This window comes from Carassius carassius, chromosome 29 (assembly GCF_963082965.1).
Source record: "Carassius carassius chromosome 29, fCarCar2.1, whole genome shotgun sequence".
In the NCBI taxonomy this organism is placed as follows: Eukaryota; Metazoa; Chordata; class Actinopteri; order Cypriniformes; family Cyprinidae; genus Carassius; species Carassius carassius.
Genome location: NC_081783.1, coordinates 17,429,383 through 17,443,710, shown reverse-complemented (window position 1 = coordinate 17,443,710; position 14,328 = coordinate 17,429,383). Strand labels below are relative to the sequence as shown.

Sequence of the window (14,328 nt, the reverse complement as noted above, 5' to 3'; positions counted from 1 at the left end):
GTCCGCTTTGAGCTTTTTCTCATACTGCACACACCTTGCAAAATGTCCAGTCCAAAAAATCCAGTCACAGAAGTAAAAAAAGAAATGGCTGCTTTTATTCAAACTTAAACTGTACACAAAGCAAAAAACATGATCTTTTCTTAAGAAACATCTGGACAATTATATTAAAACGTAGGACCAGTTGACATGGCCAACTGCCAGTGCTCATACGTTCAGTTGTAACATTGTAAACAAACTTTTGACTACATATCCATTATATTCATCATCTAGAAAATTTTACATTAACCCCAACAGTCGTTTAAAATTACATATACACAGAGAGGCTTTCATAATTCTTGAATATCCCTGTGGGTGACTAAAGTCACCAAAAATGGTCACAAAACTGAGAGGTTCTCCCAATTTCAGCAAATCACAGTTCGGAGCAAGAGATGTGAGATGGAATTGCTCGCAATTTGAGATTGCAGAGGCTAGAGCAGAAAAAATGGTTGGCAGGCACCAAGTGGTCATACCTCCAGATGATGTTCAGGACAATTACCCAAACACATGACGGAATCTACAATCACCAATGAGCATCTAATGTGGCTTTAACCCTTGAATGGATGGATAAAGACTGTGTAAGAACATGAAAACACTGGCTCCTTATGGACATGACCTAAAAATGCATCATAAAAAAACCTTCCAGTTGGTCCAAATACTTATTCCGTGTCTTATGCTTAGCTGAACGGATTGGTCACTAACCCATGATGTTCTCTCTGGCGTGAGCTAAGTGAGTATGTACCATTCCCTTTGAAAGGTTTGTCAAGTAGAACCTTTGAGCTGGAGTGATTTACCATTTCTGCAAGTCAATAATGTGAACGGTGGTAGTGTGGGCTCAAGGAGTGGAAAAAATATCTGTGAGGTGTGTTATCATTTAGTGGAGCGTCGAGCAGGTTCAAAGGCAGTGGGAGGTGGAGGTGGTCCCCTGCGGTCCAGCTCCTCCACATATGCCATGAGGAGTTTGTGCCTCTCTTCTGACATACAGTCCAGAACCAGGTACCTTTTATCCTTTTGCAAGATCGTCTCTATGTCTGACAAATGCTGTTCTGACTCCTGCATCAACTTACGTGATCTGGAGACACAAAAAAGGACATGCAATGAGTCAGAAGAACTATATATTAACAGGACAGCTGTTAAGGTTGCGGTTTATCTTACTAAATAATTGTTTTTATATTGTAGAATTATAATCTAGAATTTTACAATCACAGATTTGAAGCTTCTCACTTGTAGGTGATGAACTTGGTCTCTTTCAGAAGAGTTCGGAAATCTGCTTTGGCTGTGATGTACTTGTCTTTGATGTAATCACCAAACTCCCTCTGTCTTTTCTATGGTGAAAAGGTGAACAGCAGGAACAAAGATTTACTCTATAGCTTTAACAATGACTGCTTTTTGACTAGAGTACAACACAATGGTTACTTTTTTTAATTTTTATTTTTTTATAAAGACAGGCCTTACTCTGTCACTGCTGGAAAACTTGATGCATCTGGGATCTTCTTTAATGAGTTTCTTCACTTCCTTCCAAGATGTCATCAAATTGATCTGATGTAGAGGAAAGAATTTGAGATTGACAACAGATTAACTGACATTAAACAGAATTAGACATATGACCCAGGTAATGGTATCAGGGCACTACGTACCGAGGTCGTCTCATCCAGAAGTTGGCGAAATTGCTCCTTTTTCTTCTTTGCGAGGGTCTCGATGTGCTCGTTAAAGAGCCTCTCTTTCTCATCCCTCTCCAGCAGTGAGGATGACTCCCAGCGGTGATCCTTCCTCAAGGTCCGACGTGTCTCTGACCAGTTTGCATCAGATGTCTTTACCTGTCACATGCAGAATTTTTTTTTAATGACATTGTTAGATTTAAGATTAAGGTTTCAGACTGAGATTAAATTTAGCATGATAAAGTCATACTGAAACACCGTCTATTACCATATCAGACATGAGCGCTTTAAAATTCTGGACGGCTTCCTCCCTCTTGTGCTGTTCTCTCTCACGGTCAATCTCTTTGGTCTGCTCAGAGCGAAATCTCTGCACCATGCGCTCCCTTTCCCTTAGACTGGCCTCTATGCGGGCCTGTTTCTCTAGCTCCTTCTCTTTCTCAGAGTTTGGATTCTGGAGGAGCATTAAGATCATATGACAAAAAAAGGATATGTTGTGAATACATGTTTTTTTTTTTTTTTACATTTATCTTTTATCCATTATGTAAAAGTATTTATTATTTCTAAAGCCCTATAATTTCATGCATATCTAAAATGGTATTTCTCATTTGTTGGGTTGGCACCGTGTAAAGTGAAGCAGCTTCACTAACCTTGGCAAGACGCTCCACATAGTTCTTAAATAGTTCTTCTCGAGCTCCAGAAGTTTCCACAGCCTTGTAGCGAGGGTCAGTCTCCATCTTTTCCTTTACTTTGCTCCAGCGCTGCTGACCATCAACATGGTAATCTGACAGGAGCTCAAAAAAGTCTTGCTTGACCTTAAAGATATTAAATAGCAACATTAATCTATAGGGTTTTGGGGCTTAATGTCCTTGCAAACAGTCCCCAAAATGTTAGTTTTCTCTTATTTTTGATCCTTTCCTATCAAAATGCTTGGTACAGATGCAAAATCACAGAAAATCAAACCTGATCCAATTTTTTCTTTAGTATGGATGAAAGTTTTGAAGACCTTTAAAGGGATAGTTCACCCAAAAATACAAATTCTGTCGTTAATTACTCACCCTCATGTTGTTCCAAAATCCATAAGACCTTTGTTCATCTTTGGAACACAAAATGCTTTTGATGAAATCCAAGAGATTTCTGATCCTGCATAGACAGCAACACAACTAACACATTCAACAACCACAAAGGTAGTTAAGGACATCATTATATCAAAATATCTCAATTTGTGTTGCGAAGATGAACAAAGGTCTTTACAGGTTTGGAAAAACACAAGGGCAAGTAATTCATAATGGAATTTTCATTTTTGGGTGAACTATCCCTTTTTTTTAAGGTTAATGGTTAAATTTCAAGAGATAAAGTTGGAAGGGTTGGAGTTTTAAACCCCAAAAGAGAGAATCCATGAAGTATCACCATTTTGCTATTGTCACTAAATAATATAAAATTGCTTCAATAAAGAGATAATTTCTTCAAAATGACTCCAAGCCCATGTCTGCAGACAAAAGTGTATTGTGGTGGAGTGATAAAGGGGTCAGAGACATGTTCACAGTACATACGAGTGCAGGAACACCAGTTCAAATATAAACTACATAGATCTAGGCTATTAGAGAAAAAAGATGGTGGTTCAAATCCCACATGAGATCATGACAACTAATTTCCCACCACTACTGCACCTTTGAGCAAGGCAAGTTGAATTAGTTATATTGTTGGATTCTGTGAAAATGTATCTTCACTTCTGAACATTCGCAATAAAGTGTCCAGATCCAATGAGTCACTACTTAAAAAAAAAATGTGACTAAAACACCTGATCATTGTTAATATGTTTTGATTATCCCAGAATTAGACGAGCATCCTCTGGTAAACCCCACCTGGTGAACACTCCCTCCTAACCTATGCCCCCCCCCACACAGATGACATTTCACTGGCATTAATGTTTGATTGCTGACCTTTAGCTGCCAAATGCAATCAGCCCAGACGCTCTGCACTTAACCCTAGCCACAAAGACAAAACACCAGGGTGTGTGTGGACAAAACACCAGAGCAGATTACAGCACATGAACAACTAACAGACAGTCACAGTCTCTTGGTCTCCGTCCGCGAGTGTATTTGTCTGTGGACATGCAGTGTATTTAATGATGATAAATGTAAAGTATTTTCAAAAGTTACCAAGAGATATCCAATGTATAATAATGTCTGTGTAGGGGGTCCTGGTTCTACTGTGTGCACCCATTGAGCACTTGCTTCTATTGTATTAAATGTCAGTTAAATAACAAGAACCACTCCTGAAAGTTTAATAGGATTGACATCTCTGCTTGTAAAATAAGTTCACATATTCACATAAAAAACAGTTCTATATAAACTTCATCTCCTCACCTTTTCTCCACGATTCTTTGAGTTCTCTTTCTCCTTCTTTCTGTAGGCCATCATGTATTCATTAAAAATGGCTTCTCTGTCTTTCATCTTTTCAACAGCCTTAAAGCGTGAATCCTTGCCGTGTTTGGCAGCAAACTCACTGAATGTTGTTCTGTGAAGACGGCAAAGTCCCTGTTGTTAGATTATGCATTTAGCATATTTAAATTCATAGAAATGCAAAAGAAGGATGGGTTCCTCTCAAAGCTTTTTTTCTCTCCACTACCTAAACATCTTACAGGTTTTTTTTTTTTCTTGTCACAGTCACCTTTAGTCACCAAGGGCTTCAGGATACGTTTCTTTGCCCAAGTTGCTTTGAAATATCATAACTTGTAAAAAGAACTACAGAAATAAAAATGACTTGAGACCATACCAGGTTACCATTGAATTAGGGATGTCAATCAGTAAAATATTTAATACAATTAATTACACTACAGTTTAAAATTTTAAGGTCAGCAAGATTTCTTTTAAAGAAATTAATACTTTTTTCAGCAATGGTGCATTGAATTGATCAATAGGGACATTTGTAGATTTCTATATCTATAAAAAGATGTTCTTTAGAACTTTCTATTCATCAAAGCATCCTGAAAAAAAAAATCTAGCACCGTTTCCACTAAAATATTTATTCTCTGCAATATTTTACTTATTTTGATTAATGTCAATATTTGTTGTGAACAGACCCTGCATTAAGTTAATTCAAAAACATTATACTGTTACAGCAGACAAAAAACATTAAATGAACAAAAAGAAACTTAGAGGTTGTTCACATGATGCGTTATTGCTATTTTTAAATAGTTTGTCGCATGCAGGTGGACAACCATTGAACTGCACACCTTTCAAAGCCCAACATTTTAAAATAATTTAATATTTCATAACTTACTTGGCTTATTTCTGATAAACAACAAGTAAGTGAACACCATTATTAACACTAACAGCACTGATGAATTAGGTTTATCCAGACGGTCCTTAGTGACTTAAAGGTTCAAGCGTTACCTGACACCCAGTTTAGCTTCCTCCATCATTTTCCTGAAGTCATCTTTGACCTGCATGATTTTATTCTTTTTCTCTTTCCTCTCCTCCTCAGCACGTGTCTTCACATACTGATCGAACACCTGCAGAGTGCACAGTGGCGTGAGACGAGTGGGCACATGTACACTATATTTGGAGACTGATTTCAATCGGTTTTTATTTTTGTGGACATGGTAGTCATGGTATAGTGTGTGTGTGTGTGTGTGTGTGTGTGTGTGTGTGTGTGTGTGTACCAGTTTTCTCTCTTTGGGATTAAGCAGCAGATAACGTGGATCAAATACAATCTTATGAAGCTCCTTCTCCCAGGTAGAGAAAGCAGAGACCTGTTAAAAAAATATAAGATGTTTAGAGATGAAGAAAAAGAGTCAGAGCCATTTCAACCCCCCTTCCTCTTAATTAGGGCCATTTTAACGAGAAGAGTAGGTGAGCCCCTCGGAGCGTGTCCCCCTCCTGTGGCGCCGGAGTCAGGGTGTGTGAGCCCACTGCTTTTCATCCTCCATCCCACCATCCCTAATGAATGACACACACCGACAGGTGGTCCTCAACTTCTATCTCTCAGCCTTCAACCCTTTTTTTTCCCACCATGCTAATTGGCGTAATGAGAGAGGTGTAATTAGATGGGGGTGAACGGGCAGCTCGTCTACTCGAGTGATGACTGTATATGCTGCTGTATGGCAGCTCTCAGACAAGTGGGGGTCCAAGGATGAGGAGAGGGGGAAGGGGTCTTGCCTTGATGATGAGACCCTTTGACTGCAAATGTGCCTTTCATCTTTGGCATTGGATTGCGTGGCAAAGGGCAGATATCTATCTTCTACAGACTTAAAGGGATCTCCATCACATAAACGACATATGCGTTTATCCATATTTCATAGTAGAAACATCAAATCTGTTGCCAAGAGGGGGGGGGGGGGATGCAAAACTCCACTGATCAGTGGTTCTTTGATCACCTGAAAATGTCAGGTGATTATTTTAATGAGAACCGTAGCTTAAACAAATGATGGGTTTAACCTTTAAGACCAGAAAATAAATACAAACTGCAGGATCACGCCCAGCCAAATCGCTCTGCCGTTTTGTGATGAAATAAATAAGCATAAGTAAAATAAGTTTTATTTTGTGTTGACTTTGTACTTACATAAGTGCATTAGTATACACTGGATTTAAACCTAGTGTGTACTAATGAAAAAAAAAGTTTGGGGTCAGTAAGATCATTCTTATTTTTCTTCGAAAAAGTCTCTTGAAAAGATCAAAGGGAAATCTAAATTCCCTTGATCCTTTAACATAAATGAGTTCATTGTAATGGTTTTATCATGGTCATTGCGCTCATTTAAAAAATACAATCTTACAGACTTTTGCAAGTTAGTTTGTGTGCAAATGCATCTATTTACTTAAATGAATAAAATGTCCGTATCTTACCCCTCGCTCAAGCAGCATGTCTTTAAACTGACTCATCCGAGCTTCCTGAGGTACCACGGCTCTCTCACGTGCTGCCTTCAGCTCTGCCTCCATTGCTGCCTCTTTCTCTGTGTCAGCCTCCTTCTTCTCCTCTATCCTAATGCACAAAACAACAAATCAGTCAGAAGATATGCAACTAAGCCTAAACCAGCCTATTCACATCAAGTCTGAACTTCTGGCATGAAATCGCACAAAACAAATGAAGTATTTGACTTATTTCACAGCCCATAATATCATGTCTTATTATTTAGACCAGACACATTTTTAATTGTTCAGAATCAGATGCTGTTTACTTTATTGGAATATCCAATCTGAAAGCGTGAACAGTAAAAAAAAATGCCGGTGAATATTTGATATTTTCATTTCATTTGCATTTTACTTTGTGTAAACTACCTTCAAGTGCTGAGAGACATGAACATTTTTTAATGCAACTTCCTCTGAAAAGACAAAATTGAGTTTTTACTTTCTTAATACACTTTTTTTTTTTAATTCTCACTTTCGTCTCTTGGCCTTGCTGGGTTCATCTTCAGGTGAGTCTTCTGTTACTGCAAACTCCTGCTCCTCCTTAGCTAAGACTGTGTCCCACAAAACACAAACACGCAACAGAGGGTTTAGACAATTATACAACATTATACATACATATATATATATATGTGTGTGTGTGTGTGTGTATATATATATACACACATATATACACATATATATGCTCACAGCTGACATGCAGACAGTAAGTGTGGCATTGAGACAAATGTCAAATTTGTTCTATTGCAGGGCTCCAGGCTGCACCTAAAATTGCTAAATTTGTGACCAAAAATATTAATTTGCAAATTACATCTGTAAAGAGATCGCCAATGGTTTCAACATAAATTTTCACATTATGATAATAAAAGAACAGAAACAAACTTTGTAACATAATAAATGTCTTTATCGTCTGTATCGTATTTAAAACATCCTTGCTAAATAAAAGTATTAATCTAAAAAAATGGTATAGTGTATGACGTTAGAAACACTTTTCATTTCAGATAAATGCTGATCTTTGGATCTTTCTATTCATCAAACAATCAAGAAAAAAAACACACATTTACTCAACAGTTTTAAATATTGAGAATAATAATAAAAAAAAATGTTTCTTGAACAGCAAATCAGAATAATAGAATGATTTCTAAAGAATCATGTAATGGAGTAATGATGCTGAAAATTCAGCATTGATCACAGGAATAAATTATATTTTAAAATATATTCAAATAGAAAGCAGTTATTTTTATGCCACTTTTTCTTTTCTCGGCTTCTCTACTGATATTTTTGTCTGGAGATCTGCTTACTGGCTGTTTTATCAATTACTTGATTATGGAAAATTTGTATATTGCACATGGTTTGGATATAGCATTATTTCGATCCTTTCTAAATATTTGTTGAAAAACACAAACAATCTGTAATTTCTACGAAAAAAGCGAAAACACTTAATACGAGAGAGATTTAACAGACTGAATGAAACAGATGCATTTTTATGTAGATGACCTTTACCTAGTTTGTTGCTGTTGTCCAGGCCTCTTCTGTGGGGAGGTTCCTGGATCGCTTTATCAACATCAACCCGTCCCACCAGTTCCTCCGGGCGCTCCCACATGGACAGACGCGTGGTTGGGTTATAAAAGAACACTCGCTCGTCACCTGTCCACACCACACACCTGAAACACATATGCATAACCATTGGGCACAGGTAAATGCATTACAAAGAGCCCATATCCAAAAGCTCTAAATGCATTCATAAATAAAAACTTGTCTATAAAATGTAGTTGATCTTATTTGTGCAAATCAAATAAATCAGCAGCAGCCTACCATGGTGTGCCAGGAATAGGTGTAGTTGCAATAGGCTTTGCCTTTTTAGCTGCCTTCTGTTCCTCTGTCATCTCTTCCTCTTTCAGCTCCTAGTAATAACACCGATTATGTCAGAAACGGTTGTTTACACACAACAATTGAGAAAACTAGATCCACTACTAACCTCTTTCTTCTCTTTTGGTGGATACATTTTTGGGCTTCCTTCTTCCATTTCCATGATTTCAGCATCAATCATGTCGAGAGCTGCATCCTTGATCTTCTCATTCTCTTTTTCTGTTATGGAGACATGGAGAAGAGCAACTGTCAAATCAGGAAGTATTGAAGACAGAAAAAATACATATATAATACTGACTGGAAATTATGTGTTAGAACCATCTATGCACATTTCAGCATTCATCTTAAACTGTAACATTAAAAAACAATTTAACAGAATTAGCACAACACCAGTATTGAAAAAGAAAATGTAATTGGTAATTAATATTTAATAAACATTTCATTTTTTTTATAAAGTCATGCGAAGGGTAATTGCCCTTGTGTTGTTCTTTGTCCCAGTTTCTAACCTGTCTCTTTGAGTTCTTCTGGTTTGTCCCAGGTGGTCTCCTGTGTGTGTTTGTTGTAGTAGTAGGACTTTCCCTCAGGGGTTTTAAACTCAGTCCAGTCAGATGTACTTAGAGCTCCAGGCAGTCCTAAGGGCCCAGCCATCGCCATTTGAGGAGGCATCATGGGTACCAGAGGTGGTGCCATGCCAGGGAGCATACCTTAATATTACATAAACAAAATCATAATCGTTTCAAGAAAGGTAGCTCTTCTCTTCCATTCTACTACAATGCTTTTGCATTGTTATATTAGTTACATAGTTTCACAACATAATGTAAAAAAACAAAAAGTCAGAATTTCTACAAGTAGAAAAAAACAAACATGTACATTTGTTGGATGATTTAACTACAGCACAAAATATCTAAAAAAAACTAAACATTCAATGGGACTAATGCATGCAAAGACAATACCAACACAAAACATTAAAAAAGGGGACACAAGGTAGGAACACACTTACGACAAATCACAACACTGTGTTTTTTCTATTGCAGTTTATTATCTACGGTCTACAAGTCAACTGTAACAAGTTTTCAGAGGGGAAAAAAAACAGATCTACACCAACTAAGCAAAATGTTAAGTCGAAAACAACTGAAAAAGCGAAGTGAGTCTATGTCTCATTTAAGAAAAGAAAAAGAAAAAGAGGGGCCTCTAATGGGAAATTATTACATTTAAAAAGGATAAAGATGCACAACCGTTACTAACATGCCATAACAGGGAAGGGAATTACCGTTTTTGGTAGGAGAGATAGTCTTTACATAGGGACAGCTGACTATCTGCATCATTGCTACACCTGAAAGAGCGTATAAGCAAGCAAAGAGTGTTGGAAAAGACACAAACATACGTCAACTACTGCTTCCAGGTGTAAGGAGAGCAAATACTACATCATTTATGATGAAAACACTGATTTATATGCAACTCAAATTGTCAGCCTATGTTGCATGACAATAAGTGCACATGAAAATGGCAGATTACTGCCATCTATAGAACACTGAATGTCACTTCTGCAACATTAATGCAGTAGTTAAGACTACATTTATATTTAATATATTACAATAGAGCTTGCTTTGCTTTCTAGAATCATTTTTGTCATACAATTTCATTAAAGATGCTCAGCAACTGTAAGCAGTGAAGAAAAACAGTCATCATTTAAGAGCCTAGTTTCCAGTAAAAACTACAGACATGCATTGGATAGGGTGAAAAAGACAGAAAGACAAGGAACAAAGGAGAGAAAGGAAGTCGCATACTAGAGCAGAAGAATTCTTAAAAGGGTACAGATGATTCAACAAGTTTAAAGGTCAAACCTACCGGGCAGCGGGATGGGCATGCCAGGCAGGGGCACTCTGAAGGGTGGCACCATCACAGGAGGGAATCCTGGCATTGGAGCAGCGGGCTGTTGCACAGTATGGGGCAATGCCACAGGCAGAGCTGGCGGTCCTGTAGTCATTGCCATGGTAACCGTCGGAGGATTGACAGCTGCTATTGGGGTTGCCATTGCACTGGGAGCTGTGGTTACAACTGATGGCATCTCCACGACATCATGGGCTACAGGTCAAACAATTGGGTACAGAATGATAACAGATTAACTTCTGACACCCAGATAAAATAAACAAACAAATGGTGAACAAAACTTTCTCCACAACCCAAAACTAATTCTGACACCCAGACAAAATAAATATAAAAGATAAATGGGTAACAAAAATTAAGCCCAAATCCTGATTCAAAACAATTTCTGACACCCAGAAACAAACAAATAAACGGGGAACAAAACCTTCTGCAGAATGTGTTTCTTATATATAACAACAACTGTCATCCAGAAAAGTAAACAAAATATGGGGAACAAAATGTTTTTTTTTCCTGAATAAGTTTCTGACACAAAGACAAAATAAATGACCAAACAAATGAGGAAAAAAAATTAAGCCCAAATCCTGATCCAAAACTATTTCTGAAAAATGAAAAAATAAATAAATAGATGGGGAATAAAAACTTCTCCAGAATGTTTTTCTAATATCAACTTCTGACACCCAAACAAAATAAATAAAGCAAATAGGGGGAAGAAAATTTCTGACCCAAAACAACTTCTGAGAGAAAATGAAAAAACAAACAAACATATGGGGAATGAAACAAGCTTCTCCAGAATGCTGTTTCTGACCCAAAAAGCTTATAAACTATTGGTCAACAAATGAAATCTCATAAAAGCTGTTGCTTATAGGTTTCTTTGGAATGACATTTACCTGACACAGGTGTTGGGAGGAGAGGTGAAGCTGTGGTGGTGCTGGGAGAGGAGGTGGAGCTCATGACTGTAGAGGTGTGTGTGGTTGTAGTGCTGTTGGCTGCAGCTGAGATGCTGACAGATGGACCAGGCCCACTGCAACCTCCGCTGGCTGCTGCTGCTGCAGCCACCGCCGCGGCCTGGCTCAGCATCACTGGACCCAGCTCAGCCTGCTGGATCACCTTCACTCCTTCAGGCTTCGTCCAGGATGACTCCCTTGTACGTGCATTGTAATAATACACCTAAATAATAGGAAAAGCAAACAGATGAGGACAGGAGATCAAGCTGTTTGCGTTGTAAAAAAGCAAATATATTTTTATGTTATAATCTAATTGTTTCAAGCAAGAAGTGTAACAATGCAACAGCGCACCGTATATAATGCATAGTGAACTTAAAAAAAACAAATTAAACAAAATCCAATGGATTACGCTTTCATTTCTCATTTAAAATATACTTTTTAATATCTTATCAATTGACCATTTGCAAAGAACTGCCCACCTTAGTTACTGTTGCTATCCCTGACAAACAATGCCGCTCTCACACTACACATCATGTTCTCACAAGGTGAAAAGTACACTGCAGAGCAAAGAGGAAACTGACAATGTGCAAACAATACAGAGCAGGTTACTTCTACTATGAAACAAGGTCTCAGGACTCTCAGCTTCCAAATTTCATTTTTAAAGAAATTCAAACAATAGACTGTTTTGTGGCTCTTTAATGTGTCGTGACAGATCATTGTATTGCCTTAGTTCAAATATGTGTACCGACTGTCTTTTCATGTTTACATAAAGCACAAAATAAACATAAAAGTGAAAGTGAAGTGATATACAGCCAAGTATGGTGACCCATACTCAGAATTTGTGCTCTGCATTTAACCCATCCAAAGTGCACACACACAGCAATGAACACACACAGAGAGCAGTGGGCAGCCATTTATGCTGCGGCGCCCGGGGAGCAGTTGGGGGTTCAGTGCCTTGCTATTGTTGGCCCCAGACTCAAACCCACAACCTTGGGGTTAGGAGTCAAACTCTTTTTAGTTATATTAAAAAAGTTTCGATTCAATCAATCTTTCTTATCCCGTTTTAAAATGGATTTCTATGGAGACCGGCTGTAGCTGTTTGGCAAGCTGGTGGATAGCAGTGACAGCACATAATATCCGCTTTCTGATTGGTCAATTCGCCTGCTAATCAAGCTCTCTGCAAACAGTCAATTGCCTGAGAAGTTACTCCCGAATCTTTAGTTTATTTATGAATACATAATACATACAATAAATAATTATATATATATATAATTATATATATATATAATACACACTAGCGTCCTAAAGTTAAGTTTTTCTGATGAAGTACTTTCTGAAGTACTTTTATTCGACAGTGATACATTAAATTGTAAGTAACAGTTAAAATATTTGTAATATTACAAATGTTTTCCAGTTTAAATAAAAGCAATTATTTTGAACATTGTACAGAAAGAATTCCAGAAAAAAAAAACACAACTCTCCATGTCAAAGGCCTAGAATGCAACCCAAAAAACTTTGCCTAGGGTAACCAACAATGTATGCCAATCCACGAAGAATTAGAAGTCATACCTTGCCCTCAGGGCTCTTATTCTCCACCCAGATCTCTTCTGCAGAGGGCAGGGAAGGAGGAGCAGGAGTAGGAGAGGCTGTAGGTGGTATTCCTGGAGGGAAAATCATGCCAGGTGGAGGTGGCATGGATCCTCCATGTGGAGGCATAAACGGCGGTCTCTTAAAGTGAAAAAGAAGTCATAGGTGTCAATGAAACCTTCCCGATTCCCAACCTCTTCTTTACATTGTAGTTAAAATAAAGTTGAGAAATGGTATCTGAAATACTATTCATACCTGTAAAGGAGGGGCACCCATGGGAGGGGGCACACTGGGGTCAAAGGGAATTCGTCCGAAAGGCGGCCGGGCAGGAGGTGGAGGACCCCTCATCATCGCAAAGGGAGGCACAGGGGTGCTCAGTAAAGGCTGCCTGCGGGTGGAGGGGTTGGCGGGTGGAGGGGCAGCGGCAGGGAAACGGATTGCTGGCTGCTGAGCCATGCTAACGGAGCGAAAAAATAAAACTTGTGAACAAATAGTATCCATACAGCAAACAACGACTGCTGCAGACAAACGCTAAACAGCAAATCAACACAGCAGCAGAACTCATTCTTCTTACAAACCGTAACGCCCACTAAATCTTCCTGATGTGCCATAATAAACTTTATATAGCGCTTTTATGTCTAAAAACATACATTTGTAACTTGAAGTGCGCTTAAAAAGTCGAGACATAACAATGTAAAATAATTCATCCGTATACTGTTATGATGCTTTCATTGTCCACAACCCAACTGGCCTCACAAGGCTTAAAAGAGACTCATATTAGCCAACTGCGAAACGTTATTAAGTGTACTGTTAAGGTAAAACTGAAGCTAACTATAACTGATCGTTTGTGTTAGCCGGTGTATGAAAAATAATTCAAAATCCACACCTGTTGGCGGCCAGGCCAATGCCTTCTGCCTCCGAGTGCTCCGCCATAACGGGAATAAACTACAACAAAAGTCCCCTCGACCCATTTCCGGTTGAGTCTGGCGTTCAGCCGTCAAATGGAATAAAAAAAAAATATTTAAACGTAAGATAATACCTGTTAATGTCAGTAAATATATTTTCCTCCAAACTGGTTTCATTAGCGTAGTTTGTGAAGTGACAAGGGAACTGCCTCATAAGATTTTGATAAAAATAAAAAAGTGTAAAATAGGTTATAGGACTCCCTACAAATGTATAAACTGTATAGTATAATATTTGCTTCTGTTATTAAAATACTGGTTGTTGCGTCAATACTTTCTTAATATTTTAAAATCTCAATATTTTTAGATATATTTTTAAATGACTTTATCATTTTGTTTTTGAACATTTATTTGTTCATTTGTTTACACTTTTTTAATGGTTGGATCGATTTCCTAATCGCTAAAGTGATTTAAAATAACATACTCTCAAAATTGTATTTCTAATCGAAAACGTTCTAAACTTTTATTTTGAAAATAAGAG

At 37.9% G+C, this 14,328-nt stretch overlaps 1 protein-coding gene across 4 annotated transcripts; it reads right to left on the bottom strand.

Annotated features, from left to right (window-relative positions):
- Positions 1-73: 73 nt before the first annotated feature.
- LOC132109771 (transcription elongation regulator 1-like) lies at positions 74-13,861 on the bottom strand. 4 transcript variants are annotated; one of them, XM_059516103.1, is made up of 21 exons: positions 13,772-13,861; positions 13,141-13,342; positions 12,868-13,026; positions 11,242-11,521; positions 10,316-10,552; positions 9,738-9,800; positions 8,974-9,171; positions 8,577-8,686; positions 8,414-8,502; positions 8,102-8,262; positions 7,074-7,152; positions 6,539-6,674; positions 5,359-5,448; positions 5,090-5,208; positions 4,061-4,211; positions 2,342-2,506; positions 1,963-2,145; positions 1,674-1,853; positions 1,492-1,575; positions 1,261-1,361; positions 74-1,108 (listed from the first exon to the last, which is right to left on the bottom strand). In XM_059516103.1, the coding sequence occupies exons 1-21, from the start codon at positions 13,816-13,818 to the stop codon at positions 907-909; spliced, it is 3,036 nt and encodes a 1,011-aa protein (XP_059372086.1). In that variant the 5' UTR covers positions 13,819-13,861; the 3' UTR covers positions 74-906. The 4 variants fall into 4 exon arrangements, with proteins under 4 accessions (XP_059372086.1, XP_059372088.1, XP_059372089.1 ...); XM_059516105.1 differs by lacking the exon at positions 13,772-13,861 and adding an exon at positions 13,601-13,765; XM_059516106.1 differs by lacking the exon at positions 9,738-9,800.
- Between the last annotated feature and the right edge of the window lie 467 nt (positions 13,862-14,328).